General features: G+C 39.0%; 1 protein-coding gene across 1 annotated transcript; it reads left to right on the forward strand.

Annotated features, from left to right (window-relative positions):
- Window positions 1-2,337: 2,337 nt before the first annotated feature.
- dnajb14 (DnaJ heat shock protein family (Hsp40) member B14) lies at window positions 2,338-8,697 on the forward strand. The gene is made up of 4 exons (XM_056453343.1): window positions 2,338-2,394; window positions 3,574-3,683; window positions 7,403-7,575; window positions 7,680-8,697. The coding sequence occupies exons 1-4, from the start codon at window positions 2,338-2,340 to the stop codon at window positions 7,802-7,804; spliced, it is 465 nt and encodes a 154-aa protein (XP_056309318.1). The 3' UTR covers window positions 7,805-8,697.
- Window positions 8,698-21,473: the final 12,776 nt, after the last annotated feature.

Below are 21,473 nucleotides of genomic sequence, written 5' to 3' on the forward strand. Positions count from 1 at the left end.
CATATACATATAAAGTCCCTGCATTATGAAAACCATAATTAGATTCAATGAATGAGTTTGAATCTGGGCTCCTTTTCACCATCCAATGAAACTAAGCGAAAGAGTCAATGAAGCAACTACAACATACTGTAACCCTGAATAAGCATATTGTCCTATGTGGTTAGAAGACAGTGTAAAATGCAGTAGAATTATATATATTATCTGAGAGCTTTTGCTGATGCGCTCGTTGTCACAGTTCAAGCAAATTGCAAGCTAAATGCATTACTAAAATAATAAAAAAATGGAATAATGGTTTGTCTGAGCCTATAAACAAACTCTACATGCAAGTTCAAAAACTCTTTGATTTTGGTGTGTCCAGTCAAACAGGTCTCTCTTTCCTCCATGATCATCTGCAGCATCAGCAGTGATCACTTCACAAGTGAAAAAAAAAGCATTTCTGCATGGTGGACCAGCTACTCAACAATGCGTCTCCACTCAAGGGGATCATTCAGTGAAGAAAAGAGGGCAGTGGGCATACTCCTCTGTGGGACAAATTTCAACCTCCACTTTCCCAAAGAGACTCCATCTTAAGAGTATGGGACAACTCGTTAGGAACAACACTATTTTTGGACAACATGTCCACCCAGCAGTTCAGCCTGCCATTAACTGCCCTTATAGAGGGCAACTGCTGGTCTGTGCATGAAAGCACCTATTTTCTTTAAGCAAAGTTCTGCTAGCTTTTGTAATGCTTGTGACCCGTACCTCTCTGATGACTCATTAGGCCACTGCCTTGTTTTTTGTATTCTAACAAATGCTAGACAATCACACAGGGCCGGATAAACAGCCTATATCTGTAGGAAGTTTCATTTGCTTGCCTTACTCACTCACTACGGCCAATTTAGCTCATCCAATCCACCTATACTGCATGTCTCACTCAGAAAACCCACATGAGCTTGCAAACTCCACACAGAATTGCCAACTGGCCCAGCTGGGACTCGAACCAGCGACCTTCTTGCTGTGAGCTGACAATGCTAACCCTAAAGGCATTTGAAAGGAAAATGTCACACTCACCATAATGCAGTGGCAGCCAAATACAGTCCTCTGATGAGTGTACCTCAACTGCATGCTGCAGATGGTTGGTTGATGAAAGAAATCATTCAAAACAGGCTTGAAGAAAGGAAGAAGATTCAGTAGCTTCAGGCTAGTTCATAAGCCAGACCTTCCCACGCTTCAATGCTTTTGGTCAATACTGTGATACAATCAGACTTCAGCATTTTAGAGATGAGGAGTTTCATGATAACATAGTGTCTGCACAATGTTGAGAGACCAACTCTGAAAGAAAATCTCCCATATAAACTCTTCTAGAAAAAGCATTAGTTGTGTGCATTGCAACCCTTATAAAGGTTTGTCGTTGTTGCCCTTAATGTAACAAAATAACAGTAACCAATTTATTATAGTCATGAAAGTCAAACACTACGATCTATCTCTTTATAGAACTATTGAAGTTCTGAGATTCAGGAAAAAAATACACCACAATAATAAATTGTGAAAATATTGTTTTTATTGTATTTGATGTTACCACTTGTCTGTTTTTGTTATGCTAGCCAAAATGGTTCCAAACAAAACACACCAAAATGAATATAGTGGGGTGCTTAGTTCTGGAATGTTTATGTAACAGTCAAGTGAATATTTGGTAATCATTAATTGAGACCCATGTCTTTTGAACAAATTGTTTGAATTGTTGGTGTTGAGAAACTCAATGAGAAACATTTACCTACAGAAGGCTCTTAAAAATCCCATCTATCAATGCAATGTCTGTCTAAAAATCACAAACAAAGACAAAAAGACTGGTTTTCGTAGCTGTTAGTCTGTGTGTAAAATATGACTATTGTAATTTAATGCCGAGTTCAGACTGCATGATTTTCAAAGTAGTCGTGTCACTGATGTTTTCACACTGCATGACTATCCGGGCAAGCGTTCCATCGCTGCTGTGTTTACTCTGCAAGATGAATTGGTGACAGGGGGTTTCACACTGCATGACTTTAAAAGAGGAAGAATCGCTGACAACTTTGTCCAAACTAAATTTCACAACCAAACACACGTGAGAAGTGACATAGAAACAATGTAAGGTCACGTAGTGTATCTTTTGTTATTAACTACATATTGAGAAAGAAGCCTTTAGTGGTGTAGAAAATGTACTTATTTTGCTCACCTGGCTTTGAAGAGAACTAGCCATTTCTGTCAAACTTTTTTCTTTTTCGACCCGGTTGTGGTATTGCTCAGATGACACGTCAAACAGACACAGGCGCAAATTTCCACTAGTTTTTCCTCCATTTCTTGGGTCCAAATAAATGGAAAATGACCCCTGGTGGCCTGCAGGGACCCACAGTAGTGGATGCTGCTCTCTCATTGGCTGTAGGAGATCGCTGCTGTTATAATCAATCAGAACACATTTCACATGGCATAATTTGAATCGCAGACAGGTCCAGATATTTAGCAACTCATCGGCGATTCTCTCAAGGCTCGTACACACTGGGACGCTTTTCGTTTGCGTTTATCGTCAGCGTTTTTTGAGATGAATTTCTGGATTCATACCCAAGCAATTTTCACTGGCGTCGAGCAGAAGAGTATGCAAAATTACACCTTGACATTAGACGCCGCTACAGAACTTTAAGCTTCTGACACCCGCTTGAAACACAGAAGAAGATGACAGAAAGTTGACACGCTTGTTATGGATGGTTCAAGTAGCAGATTCAGCTCTAGCGATGAAGAAATTATTATTGTTCACCAGTGCAGCTCCACGTTCATATCACCTCTGGGCATCTTCTTCAATGTGCGCTCGCATTGACAGCTTTGCACTTGAGCGCCTCCAAGTGCTGTTTACTGTAACTTCAGCAGCTCTGTGCGCATGAACAAAAGTGCCAATCTGATTGGTGGAGAAGGTTTTGACGCGGCACATCAAAACAAAAAAAACCTGCCATTTTGTGCGTTGGTGTGCACGATCACATTGGCTCCCTTTATTTAGTCACAAGGCATTAAACGTCGATGGAAAATGCAAGCAAAAAAGCGCCCCAGTGTGCACGGGCCTTCAGATCGCGTCTTTAATAGTTCATACTGTGTGATTGTTACGTGAACGAGCACCGATATGCCTGTGATTTCAGGCATTTATCGCGATTTCTCAAAACCTGTCCAGTCAAAATCGGAGCTAAAATCATACAGTCTGAACTTGGCATAACTCTAAAAACAGACCAGGGGCAACTCAAGTCATTCTAATACCTGGTTAAATAGAATCCTGGGTTGTCTTTTATACTGAATTTACTTTATAAATGACGAAACTAAATATAACATTGCCTTTTATTTTTTTTTTACTTAAGTTGACAATTTCTGTCACCATTTGACGTTCTTGTACTGGTACTGACATGGCATTCAATAGCAAGTGGATTAGCTTAGCAGTAAGAAAGACAACTATAGACCATGTGTTTTAATATCAAGATGAACAATTCATCAAAAAATGCCCTATTTGAATGTTTCTTTCTATTATTTTTGCTTTGAAGTAACAAACAGATCATTACTAATGCTGTTTCTGTTTTTTAGGGTGGGTTTTCCATGTTTATTCAGCTGATGCCAATCGTTGTGCTGGTCTTGGTCTCAATCCTCAGCCAGCTGCTGGTTTCCACACCACCTTACAGCCTATACTCCAGACCGTATGTCATTATGCCTTGTAATTCATCCCTTACAATACCATACAGTTTAGTGGTTTGTTTTGGGTTTTTTTGGACATAGTTTTTTTGTTATGTGTAACCAGGAATGAGGAGTAACATGCAACCGTGTTATGTGAACTGGTAATTAATGTGTGGTAATTACATCAGAAAACAAAGTATTTCAGTGACATATTTACAGAAAAATGGGAATATTATCAGGATTGCATATTGTCAATGTTGGCTGCTAAATTGTTGTTTATTATGTAGGTTTGTACCTAACTCAATATCCAAAATCCAGGTAAAACATGATATTTTATGTGCCAAAATGTTTGGCAGCATGGTGGGGTGGTGGAACTGCTAAGCGGCAAGTTATCAGTGCAACAAATGCAAACACGTTTAGAGTGTGAGAGTTCTTTCGTGGATTTTGTCCTTATGACAACCTAAAATACGATTATTTTGAGTCATACAGATACAGTTAGAGTAAGAACCATTTAAAACCAAAAAAATAGTGCCTTTGTACAGCAAAGAGAAATAACGCAAAATGATTTTCAGCCACCTCAATTTCTTGCAGCTTGGTTACAAAAACAGCAAGTACTTGTTGCACAGCTTATTAAAAAATAATTATTGTGAAATGAATCATATCAAGTGTTAAATTAATAAAGATATTGAAATATAAGTGCATTCAAATTGATCAAATGTAGTCTGCTGTTTGGTCATCATGTGGACGGAAATAAAATTATTCATTAATGCAATGTCTGTCTGAAAATCACATTGCTTTTTGGACTGTTATATGAAAAATGATTTTGTAAACTAATTCAAAATACAGACCAGGGGTCCGTTCTTCGTACCTCACTTAAATGATCTAAGATGATTTGGATCTTTTAATCTTGATAACTGATCTCTGGCTAATTTGGTTCTTCAAACAAGTTCGCAAATCAGATTTAAATGTATGGAGGAACTGAGCTGATATCGCTGCGTGTGTTGTGAAGGACACATCACTCAATCCCCAAAATCATGATCAGCAATGCAACAATTGGCTGATTGCACAGCAGCGTACTGACATCATCTGATTAATATTCAATTATCCATGTGAGCAAAATTACATAAAATTTTGTCGAATATGATACACAATAACTTTCCACGTTTGTTGTGGGCTACATGTGTTACACTTTCAAGTGTCAAGAGTATTTAGCAATTTATTTAGTTGTACATTTAGAGCGGATTTTCTTTATTATAGTTGCCTAGGCCTATTTAATTTTCTTAATCAAAAAGCATTTTGATATCGGTAAAGGTGTCTGCAACTTTTGCAAAGCATTAAATCACTGTTATATTAGCTGTCAAAACATGTGCATGACTGCATAAATTATTATTCCTTTAAAAAAAAAACAAACAAACAAAAAACAGTAAAATGTTGTGCATGTCTATTATCATACAGAAATTGTACTAAAGCAGAATCGAAATTGAGTTTTTATCCAAAAGTCCATATTAATAAATGTTCTTTGATCCTTTTGGGTAGAACCACTTATTTTTGTACTTTTATTTCAGAGTTTTATTTATATATATTTATATAAGTTTTATTTATATATATTTATATATATATATATATATATATATATATATATATATATATATATATATATATATATAATATAATATAATATATATATATATATTTATTTATTTATTTTTTTTACTTATATGTATATAAACATAAATATTATTAATGATTTAATATAAAATATTATTATAAATTATAAATGTGTATATATAATTAAAAAAATATATTTCACTATTGTCCCAAGTGTGTATAACCTATAGGTTACTACTGTAAAAAAATATCAGCATTCAGTATATATGTTCAGCATCTCCTTTGCTTGAAATGACCCCATCTAATCCTGTTTGTAAAACATAAGCCTGCTTCCGAACAGGTTTGAGCTGCCAAAACTGGTGCTCTGACAACAACTCTCGGATGAGTTTTGAAGAACGAAACGATCCTGGATCGTGTCAAATCGTCAATAACCAAATCCAGCTAATTGAGTAATCCACGTACGAAGAACGGACCCCAGGGCTTTTCAGGGCAACGCAAGGAGCACATAAGCCTCAATGCTAATTGAAACACTTATTTGGTTTTGTGTTTGTTAATTCTAAATCATGGTAGATCCTACACCTTGGACAGTGTTTTGTCACTTCTTCTCTCTGTACATTGTTGTAAACTCAGAAGGTAAGACTCTCTGGTATCTTCAAAAAGAATTGTTTATTGAGAACTTGCCGGTGCACTGCAGTCTGTGTTCTCTATTGTACAAGCGTTCAGAAGGCAGTCCTTAAAGGTGTTGACATTACACAGCCTCAGTACTGAGCCCTTAACAAAACAGTAAATTGCAATAAAGGAAACAACCCCCATTATGAGCTTCAGATAACAATACGAGATCATTCAAACAACACCTGGTTATGAGACTAGCGACAGGTAACATTCTCCCACTTTTAGCAGGAAGATCAGAGAGTGGCAAAAACCACTCACTGGAAGCTATATTGATTCTAATCAGTCCCATCATGTTCTTCTTAAATGCCTAATGTGGTGTAGTTAATAGATAAATGTTATCAACAGATATAGATCTTAACTAAATTCATATATTTATAACAACAAGGCAGCAAAGATTAAATCGATATTTCTACCACCTCATGAATACACTTCCTCTTTAAGGCTGATTAAGAGGATCTCCATTTGATTGGAACATTCTATTTTGTGAAGCTCAGCAGCATATCAGAAATGTTCTTGCTTTTACTCATTCCTTGGGTTTACACTCCGTGGGCTGCTACATAACTAAATTATTACGAACAAAAATCTGAATAAATACATTGTGATTATTTGCCATATTTTCCCCTTTTAAAAAATATGTGCAAGTGAAAAATCATTCAACTCATAAATGATCAATACAAGACATCAAATGGAGCGTGACAAAAGTATCTGGCTACAGAATCGCGCCAAGCTTCTTGACACTTTCCCCTAAATACTTAAACCCTAGTAAAACATTCTCCAAGTAATAAGGTGGTCTGAAACAACAATGGGAGGCCTCCTTGCTGTGGGGGGAAGTAATTTGGGTAGGTAAAAGTCTTTACTTTTGATTATGGCTATTTCTGTGAGAATTAGATCATTGTACCAGTTGCACTGAGACGTTTTATATGATATCAAATATGCTGGATAAAGTCACATGCATTGACAGAACATTTGTTCATTCATTTTCTTTTCGGCTTAGTCCCTTTATTAATTTGGGGTCGCCACAGCGGAATGAACCGCCAACTTATCCAGCATATTTACCCTTCCAGCTGCAACCCATTCCTGGGAAACATCCATACACACTCATTCACACACATACACTATGGACAATTTAACATACCCAATTCACTTATAGCGCAAACATGCAAACTCCACACAGAAACGCCATCTGGCCCAGCCAGGGCTCGAACCAGCGACCTTCTTGCTGTGAGGCGATTGTGCTACCTACTGCAACCTTGTGCTGCTTACAGAACTTTCATACTTTGATATGTCCTTTCACTTCAACCACTCTCACACAGAAAGAGGTGCGGGAGAATGATCTCACTCTGTTGTGGGGTGTGGAGGCAATTGTCTGTGTGCTTGTATTGTCCATATGTGGAACAATCTATATATTTGAGGTGTCTCACAAAAACTGATGGTTGTAATCTTTTCTCTTCTTTACATCCAGCTCCACAGGACAAACCGTTAAGAGACAAACAGAGAATCTGCATGTGGAATATTTTGTCACCACAGATTTCAAATCCGAATATAAGGGCTCAGCTTTGCTAAAGATTGAGAAGAGCGTGGAGGAGGATTACGTTTCTAATGTGCGCAACAACTGCTGGAAGGAAAGGCAAACAAGTATGTGCAGTTCTTTTATAGTTACCATTTTATTGCTCCTTTAGTGGTTAGTTTATCCTATAAATGCAAATGTAATATTTTGAACGTCATGTCACCCCCTTCAGAAACAGACCTACTGTATGCTGCAAAGGTCTACAGAGATGAAAGACTACAGCGAAAGGCTGAGCTCATGACTATGGAGAACTGCAAAGAGCTGGACCGATTAAATGACCTGTTCCGTGGAGGATAAACCTCAAATTGAGACTAATGGACCTTTAACACAATAGGACCCCTTATGTATAAATGTATTATTTGTTGTTTATTTTTTAAACATCTTTATGTTAAAAGTCAATCATCTTTTATTGCAATATGCATTGCTTCTTAGTTACAGCAAATCGTAAAAAGTACCATCACTCCATTTCTATAATCTTTATCTCTTTAATGTCTGACTTGATTAAAGAGTGAAATTCTACGTTTAGATATTTTACACTTTCTTTGAACCAATTCTTTGTTCTTCAGAGTTTTAACATAAGTAATTACTCCATGTCAGTGCTCTCTTGACAGGTTTTTAGGAATTCTAATCACTTTTTTTCTAATCTGAAACTTTATGAAACACAGATCAGATTAAATAAATGTTTTTAAATGGAGGACTACTCTGTTTTTTCCAGAATATGAATATTAACTTCAATAATTTTTGTCCATCCATTGAAGTTTCACAGGTCAAAATATTTAATATAAATCACTGAATGAATAATGAACAACTTGCAAACGTAGAAAATAGTGTAAATGGCAGCCCTACAGTGAATGATTGATGTATGAGATCAAATCAGCTGTGGGTAAATTTTTCGCCTTCTTTTTGCTTTTTGTGTTGCAATTTTAGTTGTGAAGGCTTTCTGTGGATGTACAGAAATGATGAGAGAATATTAAGAAATAAATGTATTATGTTCTGCAGATGATATTACATGATGGTGAGTAAATGAAGACAGACTATTATTTCTGGCAAAAGAATGTAAAAAAAGAATAAACATCTTGATATTTCTGGACACAACAGGTATTTCTTACATGTGTTCTAATATGTTTTTTTAATTAAACGTTACTTTAGAAATGTTCTTAACCATAAAATGCATTTGGGTAAAAATAAAAGTGTGTCTCATTTTTGCATTGTGTATGTATATACAGTTTACTTTTAAAGTGAATGAAGTGCGAATATTTTAAATAGCTCATTTCTGTGTATTACCATATAGTGGAAATATTACACATTCAATTTTGAATTTCATCAATCCTAAATGGCAGTATCGATATTTTTAACTTTAAAAAAGTAGAAGCTAAAACATTTTTTACACTTCACTTCAAATTACTGAACTTCAATTTTGTTCCATATAGCCAACTGCTCTGGTGCATCAAGTTCACCAAATTCTGGCACCCAGAAACTGGTATTTCAGACTTAGTTTGCGTTGATTTGTAATATCCTCACACAAACATTTGAATTTGCATTTGTTGTCAATCATACTGTTGTGTATTTGGCCCTGTGACCTGGATTTTGATGCATGGTTTAGTTAAAAGAATTAATTTATTGTGAACTTATGTATTTGTTTTTTTAAAGTGCATACAAGGAGTATATAAAGCAGATCAATCATTATCTGTCTCAGTGCTGCAGGTGGAAATGCAGAGGAAGTTTAGAAGTATAAAACCCCTAAAGATGGTGTACTGTTGTTCACTAAGGGGGTAAACTGAGACTCCTGGGAGAATGAGTAAACTGCACAAATAATATTAGTTTTGGATAAATTGCTGATGTAGATGCCAAGAAAATAAGACAAAGAACATCAAAAACCTACAGTGGCAACACTTCATGGCCTGTTTCAAATGTCAGTAGTTAATGAAGAGGAAAGATGTTTGCCTAAAGATGTCAGTAACACAATACAGTACATTCTGTTTCCACTGATAATTCTTGAGATGTTTCAGCAGCTTAATTAAAGTTCACCTGTGGTAAATTCAGTTGATTGGACATGATTTGAAAAGGCATACACCTGTCCATAAGGTCCCATGGTTTACAGTGCATGTCAAAGCACAAACCAAGCATGAAGACAAAAGGAATTGTCTGTAGACCTAAGAGACAGGATTGTCTCGAGGCACAAGTCTGGGGAAGGTTACAGAAAAAATTCTGCTGCTCTGAAAGTTCCAATGAGCACAGTGGCTTCCATCATCCGTAAGTGGAATATGCTTGGAACCACCAGGACTCTTCCTAGAGCTGGCTGGCCATCTAAGCTGAGTGATTTGGGGAAAGGGCCTTAGTCAGGAAGGTGATCAATAACCCGGTGGTCACTCTGTCTAAGCTCCAGCGGTTTTCTTTGGAGAGAGAAGAACATTACAGAAAGACAACCATATGTGCAGCAATCCACCAATCAGGCCTGTATGGTAGAGTGGCCAGACGGAAGCCACTCCCCACCTGGAATTTGCCAAAAGGCATCTGAAGGACTCTCAGACCATAAGAAACAAAATTCTCTTGTCTGAGACTAAAATTGAACTCTTTAGAGTGAATGCCAGGCCTTACATTTGGAGAAAACCAGGCTCCGCTCATCACCAGGCTAATCATCCCTACAGTGAAGCTTGGTGTTGGCAGCATCATGCTGTGGAGATGTTTTTCAGCAGCAGTAACTGGAAGACTAGTCAGGATAGAGGGAAAGATAAATGCAGAGTACAGAGACATCCTGAATGAAAACCTGCTTCAGAGTGCTCTTGACCTCAGACTGGGGTGATGGTTTATCTTCCAGCAGGACAATGATCCAAAGCACACCACCAAAATATCAATGGAGTGGCTTCACAACAACTCGGTGACTGTCCTTGAGTGGCACAGCCAGACCTAAATCCAATTGAACATCTCTGGAGAGATCTGAAAATAGCTGTACACCGTCGCTTCCCACCCAACCTGATAGAGCTTGAAAGGTATTGCAAAGAGGTTGTAGCATCATACTCAAAAAGACTTGAGGCTGTAATTGCTGCAAAAGGTGCATCAACAAAATATTGAGCTTGGGAATGTTTTTTTTTTTTTTTTTCATTTGTTTTTCTCCCGTTGCACTCAACAAACGACCAAATGAACAGAGAAGGGTCTCATGACCGTGGGGTTAACTTCACACCTTTATCCAATTTCAGGAGGTAAAATATTGACCCTCAAGCATGAGCAAATGACCAGAGAAGGGTCTCAGGACCTTAAGGTTAACTTTCTCCAAATTTCAGGAGGTTGAATATTGACTATGATTATTATGCTGAAACTACAAACCTCAAATTTGTGCTTTGCAATCAGAAATAACGTGCTCCTAGCTGAGAGAGAAGGTGGGTCTGATCAATTCACAATTCTCTTACCTTAGAGGCCGACTTTTCACCAGCACCAAATTTTGACTATAAAGGTGAGGATTTCTTACTGAAACATTGGAAGCTCAGCCGTGGGATAAGTGCACATCGCCCAGCATTCTCGGACACAGGTGTTGATTTTCCAATGCATAGCTTTTTTGGATACCTTTGATAAGGAGGGTGGTTTGTGAGTCAGAAATAGCTTCTGAGGGGGACCTGTGAATCAATTTATGAAGAAATTGGATCCCGCTAAGGTAGCTTTTAGTAGAGCTAGCTTGAATATGTTTGGCAACGTGGAGGCGGGAAATAAAAGAGGTGATGGAGAGCAAGGAAAAATCTGGGAAAGGTGTTCTGTGGGGAGAGGGAAAAGTTTGAATGATTTCCATGCGGTGAGATATGAATGAAATGTTCCGGGGGCAACTGCTTGTAAAATGAGAGATATGCAAGTTTCACGTAAGTGGTGTGATGGGTGATTCAGGGCAATATCATTTGGCAATATCAATAGCCCTTTGCTGTAAATTAAATTACAGCAAAGCGCTGTAAATTAATTTACAGTACTGCTGCTGTAGACCCTGCTGCCAGCTGTTTACTGTAAAATTTACAGGGTATTTTTTACAGTACAAGTAATGTATTCTTTTACAGCTACTGTATTTTTATACAGTAAAACACTTGAATGTCTGGGTAAATTGTAGGAATTTAATATGTAAAATTTAAAGTGTTGTTTTGTAAACTATTAACTGCTTTATCCAATTTAACTGCATGTAGAGATTTAACAATTTAACTGCAAAGAGAGTCCATAGAGGTGTCAACAAATCAGCTCTGGGTACTGCTCAATCCCTGGATGCTCTATAAGAGTTCCTAGAAACAAAGAGAAAAACAAATGAGATAAATTACAACAGGATAAACAGAGATGACAAATACAGACAAGGACAGATGGAGAGATGACAGATACACTGAGAGACAGATGGAGAGATGACATACAGACACAGACAGATGAAGAGGTGACAGATACAGTGAGAGACAGATAGAGCGATAAGATACAGACACAGAGACAGATGGAGAGATGACAGATACAGTGAGAGACAGGTGGGGAGGTGACAGATACACTGAGAGACGGAGAGATGACAGATACAGACACAGACAGATGGAGAAATGACAGATACACTGAGAGACAGATGGAGAGGTGACAGACACAGACACGGTCAGATGGAGAGATGACAGATGGAGAGATGACAGATACAGACACAGACAGATGGAGAGGTGACAGATACAGTGAGAGACAGATGGAGAGATGACAGATACACAGAGAAAGATAGAGAGATGACAGATACAGTGAGAGACAGATGGAGAGATGACAGATACAGACAGAGACAGATGGAGAGGTGACAGATACACTTAGAGACAGATGAAGAGATGGCAGATACAGACACTGAGATACACTGAGAGACAGATGGAGAGGTGACAGATACAGACACAGACAGATGGATAGGTGACAGATACAGTGAGAGACAGATGGAGAGGTGACAGATACAGACACTGACAGATGGAGAGGTGACAGACACAGTGAGAGACAGATGGAGAAGTGACAGATACAGACAGACAGATGGAGAGATGACAGATACAGACACAGACAGATTGAGAGGTGACAGAAAGAGTGAGAGACAGATGGAGAGATGACAGATATAGACAGATTGAGAGATGACAGATCCACTGAGAGACAGATGGAGAGGTGACAGATATATATTGTTCACACCTAGGGGTCAGCACAGTAGACTATGCCATTACAGAAATTGACCACAGTATAATTATTTTACAGTGATGGCACAACTGCCGTTTTCAGACCACAGCCACATTGTTCTCAGCCTGAAAAGATCAGAGAAGACCTGTCTATTCTCAGAACAAAAAATAAAACTGCATCCCCTGCCACCTAAATTAATCTGGAGTAAAGACAGTGCTGCCCAGTATGAAGCAGAGCTCCACAACACTCAAGTGGAGAACATGATCAATGCATTCATACTGACTCCGTTTGGTAAAGAGGAACAAACTATAAGTTTAGCAACCGAACAGCTGACCAATATAATTTCAACAGTTGCCCAAAAAACTCTAAGGAAAAAACTGAATTACAAATCTAAAAAATGAAAAACTACAGCTGGCTGGTTTGACAAAGAATGTCAAAATACAAGAAAAGAATTGAGACAATTGTCAAATAATAAACACCGAGATCCTACAAACCAACACACTCGAGAAAAATACCAACAAACCCTCCAAATTTGTAAATCACTATTAAAAGAAAAGAAAGCTAATCACATGAAGTTAAAATTGGATCAAATTGAGGAGGCTATTGATCAAAATTTGTTTTGGGAATTATGGAAAAAATTAAATCAATCCAAAGAATCCAAAAAAACTCCCATTTAAGACCCAAAAATCTGGACCAAATATTTCGAAAAACTATATTCACAAAAAGAATTGACCCAAAAACATCTGACCTCCCAATTACATATATTAGAAAATACTATTAAAGATCAGCTTAACCATTTAGATATCCCAATACAATTAAATGAGTTAACAGAAAAATTAAAAAATAAAAAATAAAAAGTCCTGTGCCTCAGATGGAATCTCTAATGAGATGTTGAAACACAGCAGTCCTCAATTAAAAAACGCTATCTTAAAATTATTCAACCTCTTGTTAGATTCAGGACATTTTCCAGAAATTTGGAAGGAGAATTTGATCACGCCAATATTTAAAAATGGTGAGAAGTACGACCCAAATAACTATAGGGGCATCACAGTGAGTAGTAACCTGGGGAAATTATTCTGCTCAATCATTAATGATAGACTGATTGGGTTCATTCAGGAAAACAAGATTTTAAATAATAGTCAGATTGCATTTATGCCTAAAAAAGGAACGTCAGATCACATTTACACACTCCAAACACTCATACAAAAACATGTCCACCAGACGAAACAAGGGAAAATATTCGGCTGTTTCATTGATTTTAAAAAAAGCCTTTGATTCGGTGTGGCACAATGGGCTTTTCCTAAAACTCTTACAAAGTGGAGTTGGAGGAAAAACTTATGACATAATAAAGGACATTTATAATGGCAACAAGTGTTGTGTAAAAATAAACAATAAGCGGACTGATTATTTCACTCAGATTAAAGGAGTCCGTCAAGGCTGCAGTCTCAGCCCGACTCTATTTAACATTTATATCAATGAATTGGCATCAGCACTTGAGAAGTCTTGTAGTCCTGGCCTGAGCCTGGAGGACAGAGAGATTAGATGTCTCCTGTATGCGGACGATCTGCTGCTGCTGTCTCCTCATGAAGATGGTCTTCACTACAGCCTCTCCATCCTGGAGGAGTTCAGCACAGACTGTGCTTTACCCATTAACATGCTGAAGTCCAAGATCATGATCTTTTGTAAAAAACCTCATCTGACTGACAAAAAAAGGCACACTTTTAAAATCAGAGAAACAACTCTTGACCAGGTCACCTCTTATAGTTATTTGGGTCTGACAATTACAGCTTCTGGACACTTCAGTCAAGCCCTAAAAGACTTGACCGCTAAGGCACGCAGGGCTTTTTATTGTATTAAAAAAAACCTTTTTAAATTTAACCCGCCCATTAAACTGTGGCTGAAAATATTTGACACCATTGTAAAGCCAGTCCTGCTGTATGGCTGTGAACTCTGGGGACCCACATTTAAATTAAACTATGAATCTTGGGAAAAAAGTCCAGTTGAAATCTTTCATCTGGAATTTTGCAAAAACATCCTTGGAGTTTACAGAAGTACACCTAGCCTTGGTTGCAGAGTAGAACTAGGCAGGTTCCCTCTGCTCTCAGAAATCCAGAAGAGAGCAGGGAAGTTCTGGCTCCATCTGTCTGACTCCAGCCCAGAGAGCTACCATCAGCAAGCCCTCAAATATAGAAATGCACATCCGGCCAGTGACCCCATGCACTATATAGTGGAAAAATACCAACTAAATTCACAAACCCAGTCCCAACATATAAAGACAAAAGAAATAGAAAGGATTACCCAGGAGGAATATAAACTCAATTGGCAAACTAAAGTAGAACAAATAAAAAAGTTAGCATGCCTCCACCAGATTAAACCTGGTTATGAACTAGCCCCATACCTGACCAACATTAAGAGGCCTGGTCAGAGAAAGCTGATGAGCCGGTACCGTCTGAGTGGACACATTGCTCTGCTGGAGTTGTGGAGGATGAGCTGCATTTCCTCACTCACTGCAGCAAATATCAGAGCATAAGAGATGCTTACTTCACACAAATATCTCTAATTCTACCACAATTCCAGCAAACCACAAATATGGAGAAACTCCATTATATTTTGGGAGAAAATGAAAAGTGTCTCCACCTAGCAGCACAGTACGTGTCCTCATGCCACCATATGAGAGAAAAAGGCTGAACCCCCTTATCCCTTATTTAAGCTCTCTGTCCTTATCATTTATTATTATATAGTTTTATTAATCTTTTTTAATTAACTTGTTTATTGTGACAACAGATATTTATAATATAACGATATATATAAATGTGTTTGTTTATTATTACTTATTTTTCTTTTATCTATATGTATGTTCTGTGTTTTGTTATTGCTTTGGCAACATTGTGATTTGTTTTACAGTCATGCCAATAAAGCTCTTTGAATCAATCTGAATCAGATACAGTGAGAGACAGATGGAGAGGTGACAAATACAGACACAGACAGATAGAGAGATGACAGATACATACACAGACAAATGGAGAGATGACAGATACACTGAGAGACAGATGGAGAGATGACAGATACACTGAGAGACGGATGGAGAGTTGACAGATACAGAGATAGATGGAGAGGTGACAGATACACTGAGAGACAGATAGAGAGGTGACAGATACAGACACAGACTGATGAAGAGGTGACAGATACACTGAGAGACAGATGGAGAGGTGACAGATACAGACACAGACAGATGGAGAGGTGACAGATACACTAAGAGATGGAGAGATGACAGACACAGACAGATGGAGAGGTGACAGATACACTGAGAGAGATGAAGAGATGACAGACACAGACAGATGGAGAGATGACAGATACACTGAGAGACAGATGGAGAGGTGACAGATGGAGAGATGGGAGATACACTGAGAGAGATGGAGAGGTGATAGACACAGACACAGTCAGATGGAGAGATGACAGATACTCTGAGAGACTAATGGAGAGATGAGATACAGACACAAACAGATGGAGAGATGACATACAGACACAGACAGATGGAGAGGTGACAGATACAGTGAGAGACAGATGGAGAGATGACAGATACACTGAGACAGATGGAGAGATGACAAAGACACAGAGAGAGACAGATGGAGAGATGAGATACAGACACAGACAGATGGAGAGGTGACAGATACAGACACAGACAGATGGAGAGGTGACAGATACACTAAGAGAGATGGAGAGATGACAGACACAGACAGATGGAGAGGTGACAGATACACTGAGAGATGAAGAGATGACAGACACAGACAGATGGAGAGATGACAGATACACTGAGAGACAGATGGAGAGGTGAGAGATGGGAGATACACTGAGAGACAGATGGAGAGGTGATAGACACAGACACAGTCAGATGGAGAGATGACAGATACTCTGAGAGACTAATGGAGAGATGAGATACAGACACAGACATGGAGAGATGACATACAGACACAGACAGATGGAGAGGTGACAGATACAGTGAGAGACAGATGGAGAGATGACAGATACACTGAGACAGATGGAGAGATGACATAAAGACACAGAGAGAGACAGATGGAGAGATGACATACAGACACAGACAGATGGAGAGGTGACAGATACAGACACAGACAGATGGAGAGATGACAGATACAGACAGAGACAGATTTAGAGGTGACATATACACAAAGACAGATGGAGAGGTGACAGATACAGACACAGACAGATGGAGAGGTGACAGATACAGTGAGAGACAGATGGAGAGGTGACAGATGCACAGACAGATGGAGAGATGACAGATACACTGAGACAGATGGAGAGATGACATACACACAGACAGATGGAGAGATGACAGATACACACAGACAGATGGAGAGGTGACAGATACAGACACAGACAGATGGAGAGATGACAGAACACAGTGAGAGACAGAATGAGTACAATTAAGTTATAAATTAAAAGGAAAAAACAATTTTGGTGTGTGTTTGTGTGTTGTGATTCTTACATTTCACAAATTCCACTGAAAGTCCATCAATTTAGAGAGAAGCGAAGCAACATGTGGGTTCATATCAGCCTGTTTTCTCTGAACCAGCTGCCCTGTTTTTTTGGATGGCACCTTTTCCCTAGAAGTCTTTGTTCCTTTTAGATTGATCCTCATGAAGCGCCTGAAGAATTATAAAACAGAAAATGTGCAATTCAGATTTTAACCACACATGTACTTGGTTCGGAGAGTGTGAAGAAAGCAAGGCAGAGAAGCCATTGTACTGGCCTTGCATGTTTGCAGCTCCATCAATAGAATTCCAATACAATTACTCATGTCCAGCTGTAGTGTATCAATGACTTCTTTAACTAACTGACTAAAGTACCTCCTAGACAGACGATGCCTCACTACTGACAACAGCAACAAGTCACTCATGAACAACATCATAGCTGAGAATGACTGACCATTGGTCTTTTTCAGAGATGTCTTGTGTTGTATCTATTTGCACTGAGAACATCACAGCTTGTCTAACCTCTAAACTTATAGATTTTTGAATAATGCATCAGATGGCATCTGTTACATTATTTACTGTATTTTTGGAAATCAGAGTGAGACGGGATCCTCTGCCTTTCCCTCCGGTCTGATGTATCCTCTTGCTCTATGCAGTCCGTAATGTGTTCTTGCAGGCCGGTGTCATACTTGCTTATTAAAAGAATAAGCTTTAAAAAGTTCCTGTAATTTACAGAAATGTCCCCTAATGTATAAGCAGCTTCAGACTGGGACCCCTTGTTGCTAAGTCCTCTCTTGCCTATCACCTTGACAACCTCTACAACACGTTCTAGCACCAGACGCCTCATGCGAACCTGCTCTCTGTGTGCAGACAGTTGCCGACCAAAAAGTAAATGGTTTATGTTTGCTTTGCTGGTCCTCAAGAAGTACGCTTCTGCACAATTTCTGTGGACAAAACTTTGTTGATGCTCTTCAATTCTCTGATGGATATGCCTCCAATCTCTCATTCCCACAATAAATGGACTGCCACTATCACAAGGCTTGGCATGGGCAAGACAAACTGAACAAAACAACGTATGCCTTTTCTTACAGTATGTCAGCCACCTCCGATTTGTGCAATCCTCACAATGAAATACTTCCTTCACAACTGCGTTTTTGGATGTTTATCTTTGGATGTTGACATCTGGAGCCTCTTCTGTGTGCTCTGCTTCTCCTATGTGCTCTACCTCTGCCTCTCCTGTGTAGGGCCTCACATACGTAATACACAATTATGTAGTGCATTAACTTTAAATTAGCTCAAATGAAATATAACAGAATTTAAAGTGGCTTCAAAAGAATCAACTGTTTTGAACTGAACAAACGACTTGTCCAGTGCTCGTTTGAACAGACAGTTCTGTTGACTCAAAAACAAATATTGCTATTCGAAATAAAGTAAAAACACTTTACAATTTAAGCAAGGTAACAAGATCTAGGTATAAGGTAACAGATTCATAAGTAAGCACAGGCCACTTTTCTTTAAATTCAAAAGAGACTTTATTGACTACAAAACAAAACTAACACAAACACACAAACACATTCATACCAGTTGCAGACAAGAAATAGAAGGAAAAGAAGAGTTTAGGAGAGAGGTGATGCAAAACCTCAAGATGCAAAACCTAACCAAGTGAACCAAATAATCAATTCAAGCTTCAGTGTTTCCCAGACAGGGTTATTTATCATTTAACATGATTAGCAGATCATATACCAGTTCAGGATCTGGAGATGTACTTGCGTTCTTAGTGATGTGGTGAAATCCCGCTGTGGAGCTGGATTCCCATGTGAGTTTGCTGATGGTTGGTTTGCCATTGAAGTGATGTATCTGAGGCTGCTGATAAAGTGAAGTGCGGTATTAAGTGCTGACTGGTTTCGCAACGACACTTAACTAGATTCTCGACGGAAAGAAAAGAAAGAAGAGTAAATGGAAGATGGGGAGTTTGAGGCTGGTCTCATCCCATCTTAATGTCCAAGTTCGCCTGGACTGGACCTGGAGAAGAGTTGTTCTGGAAGCGGAGCATCTCCACTCCTCAACAGTTGCTGCTGGTGCAACTCTGTTGGACTGGACAATTGTACTCTGCCTGCAGTATTCTGCCCGACTCTGCCTAGAGAGTTTTGGGGTGATGGGTTTTAACCATCAATGTTTCCGGCCCCTAATAGAGCTGGATCAATAAGTCATTGTCCATGGATCTGCGTGACAGTCCCCTATTAGCACATGCAGCTTTGGCGTGACTCACTCACATGAGCAATGGTGCTCAGAAATATAGTATTATGCATACATTTATAATGTGAACATGATACATTTTACATATCTATAATTAAACAAAATGAAAAAAAAGGGAAAGGGTTCCACTCATTCATCTCAAATAGCATACACATAATGGTGTATTTGTGATAAATCAAAGCATAATAGTTAAGCATGATTAATATATTGTTAATGTAGACAGGATTTAGGTGTCATACAAGAGCAACAAAATGACATTTCATTAAAAGTCTGCTATCATCGTTTTGAGGATGATCTGATAAACTTTACTGTTTGGTGATTTAAATAATGTGATTTAAATGGTGATTTATAACAAAACCTTGACCTCATCAAGATGGCGCCGTGGATGGCCGCTTCGGTGTGGGGCTCTCCAGTGTTTGCACTGTTTTTGTTAGTCTGTCCTGTTTTATGTTTATCAAACACGATCAGTTACACCAGGGACGAGCTGCTGAACATTCGGCAGTGTACACCAACTAATCAAGAACTGGATTTTGATTTTTGTGGCGTTTTGCGGAACATTGTAGTCGGCGGAGCAGCCGCATTGTGGAAACGCTACAAGACGCGCAAGCGTGGGAAGCGAGCCGGCGCGCTCGTCAGGCTAAGACAGCGCAGCTTCAGAACGGCGCTGCCCAGCATCCACCTGGCGAATCTCCGCTCTCTTCCTAACAAAATGGACGAACTACTTCTGCTCACATGCAAAAACAAGAACTTTAACAACTCTGCTGTCCTGTGTTTCACGGAAACCTGGGTAAACGAAGCCATTCCGGACAGCGCATTAAACCTACCGGACTTTCAGCTGTACAGAGCAGATCGCGATACGGAGTCAACGGGCAAAGCGCGCGGTGGTGGGACATGCTTTTACATCAACAGAAGGTGGTGTACGGATGTACAGATGTTACTACTTCAATGTGTTCCTTTTGGCGCCATTCATACCGCGGCGACAGCGGTACTTGGTGCGCCAGCAGCTTTTGACTGCTGTGTGGCAGTTTAACCACAGATATTCAGCTTTTCCTTTCCACAACACTAAACAGACTTTTCTGTGCGTACCTTATGTGATCAGATGTGTTCAATTAAAATGTAATTTTGATTTAGTTTTCTTAGTAATAAACATGATCTTATGCTCGCTCAGCGCGCTTCAAGTTTTGCCGTTGTGTGCTGTGTGCTCGAGCGGAAAAGCGTGTTACTTCTGTTTCATTGTTCAGTCAAATGAAAGCACTTCTGTTGAGGTGACAGCGGGGTTTGGGTTGTCAATGTGAGTATTGCAAACTTTTAAAGATGGAGGAGAGTACTTGTGGTCGCTGTTTCAAGTTATCCAGAGTTGTATTTATAGATCTTGAATATTACAATATTATTAAAATTACAATTAGAACATCGACAGCAACTCGACTCGCGCACACCAGCTGATTCAGTCGTTTTCTAGTGACATACAAAAGAGTGAAGGGCTTCTTTTTTTTGTCAACCATAAAAGGCAGAAAAATAAGTGTTAAATGGACAAACACGTCGAACCTCCAGAGCTGCAGTCATGTCACCCAGCCCATGAAATGCGGAGCCAGCTCCGGTGTCATCTACTGAACACAAATGCCCAGCTAGTCCAGCCAGGTATGGCAGAGAGGCCTTTTCAAAAATGGCCAAATACAAAAGAGAAACTGATAAATAGTAGACGTTGATGAGAAATGGAGCAGCATATTTGGTAGTTGAGAACGCACCGCTCCGCGATGTAGAGCTGGTTTCCGAGAAATGCAGGCGGCGGAGCAGGATACCCTCTTTGCCACGGTTGCGAAAAAGTATCTGCATGCGCTACAGGCACACCGTCTCAGTGCTGCTGGAAACATTGTAATCTCAAATAAGTCTCCGCTTAAACCGAACAAAGTCAACATGTTAGTTTTTCTGGCAAAGAATTTAAAATATGAATAGAAAACAAAAGGCGGAGAGACGCAGTTTTTTTTCAACATCTGACTTATGTTGTTACAAGCCTAGGCTAATATTTTTGTTCTTCGTTACTATTTATATTATTATTGATTAGTATTTGTAAAGTTTCTAAAATGTAA

The sequence above is a fragment of the Danio aesculapii genome, chromosome 1 (genome assembly GCF_903798145.1).
Source record: "Danio aesculapii chromosome 1, fDanAes4.1, whole genome shotgun sequence".
NCBI lineage: Eukaryota > Metazoa > Chordata > Actinopteri > Cypriniformes > Danionidae > Danio > Danio aesculapii.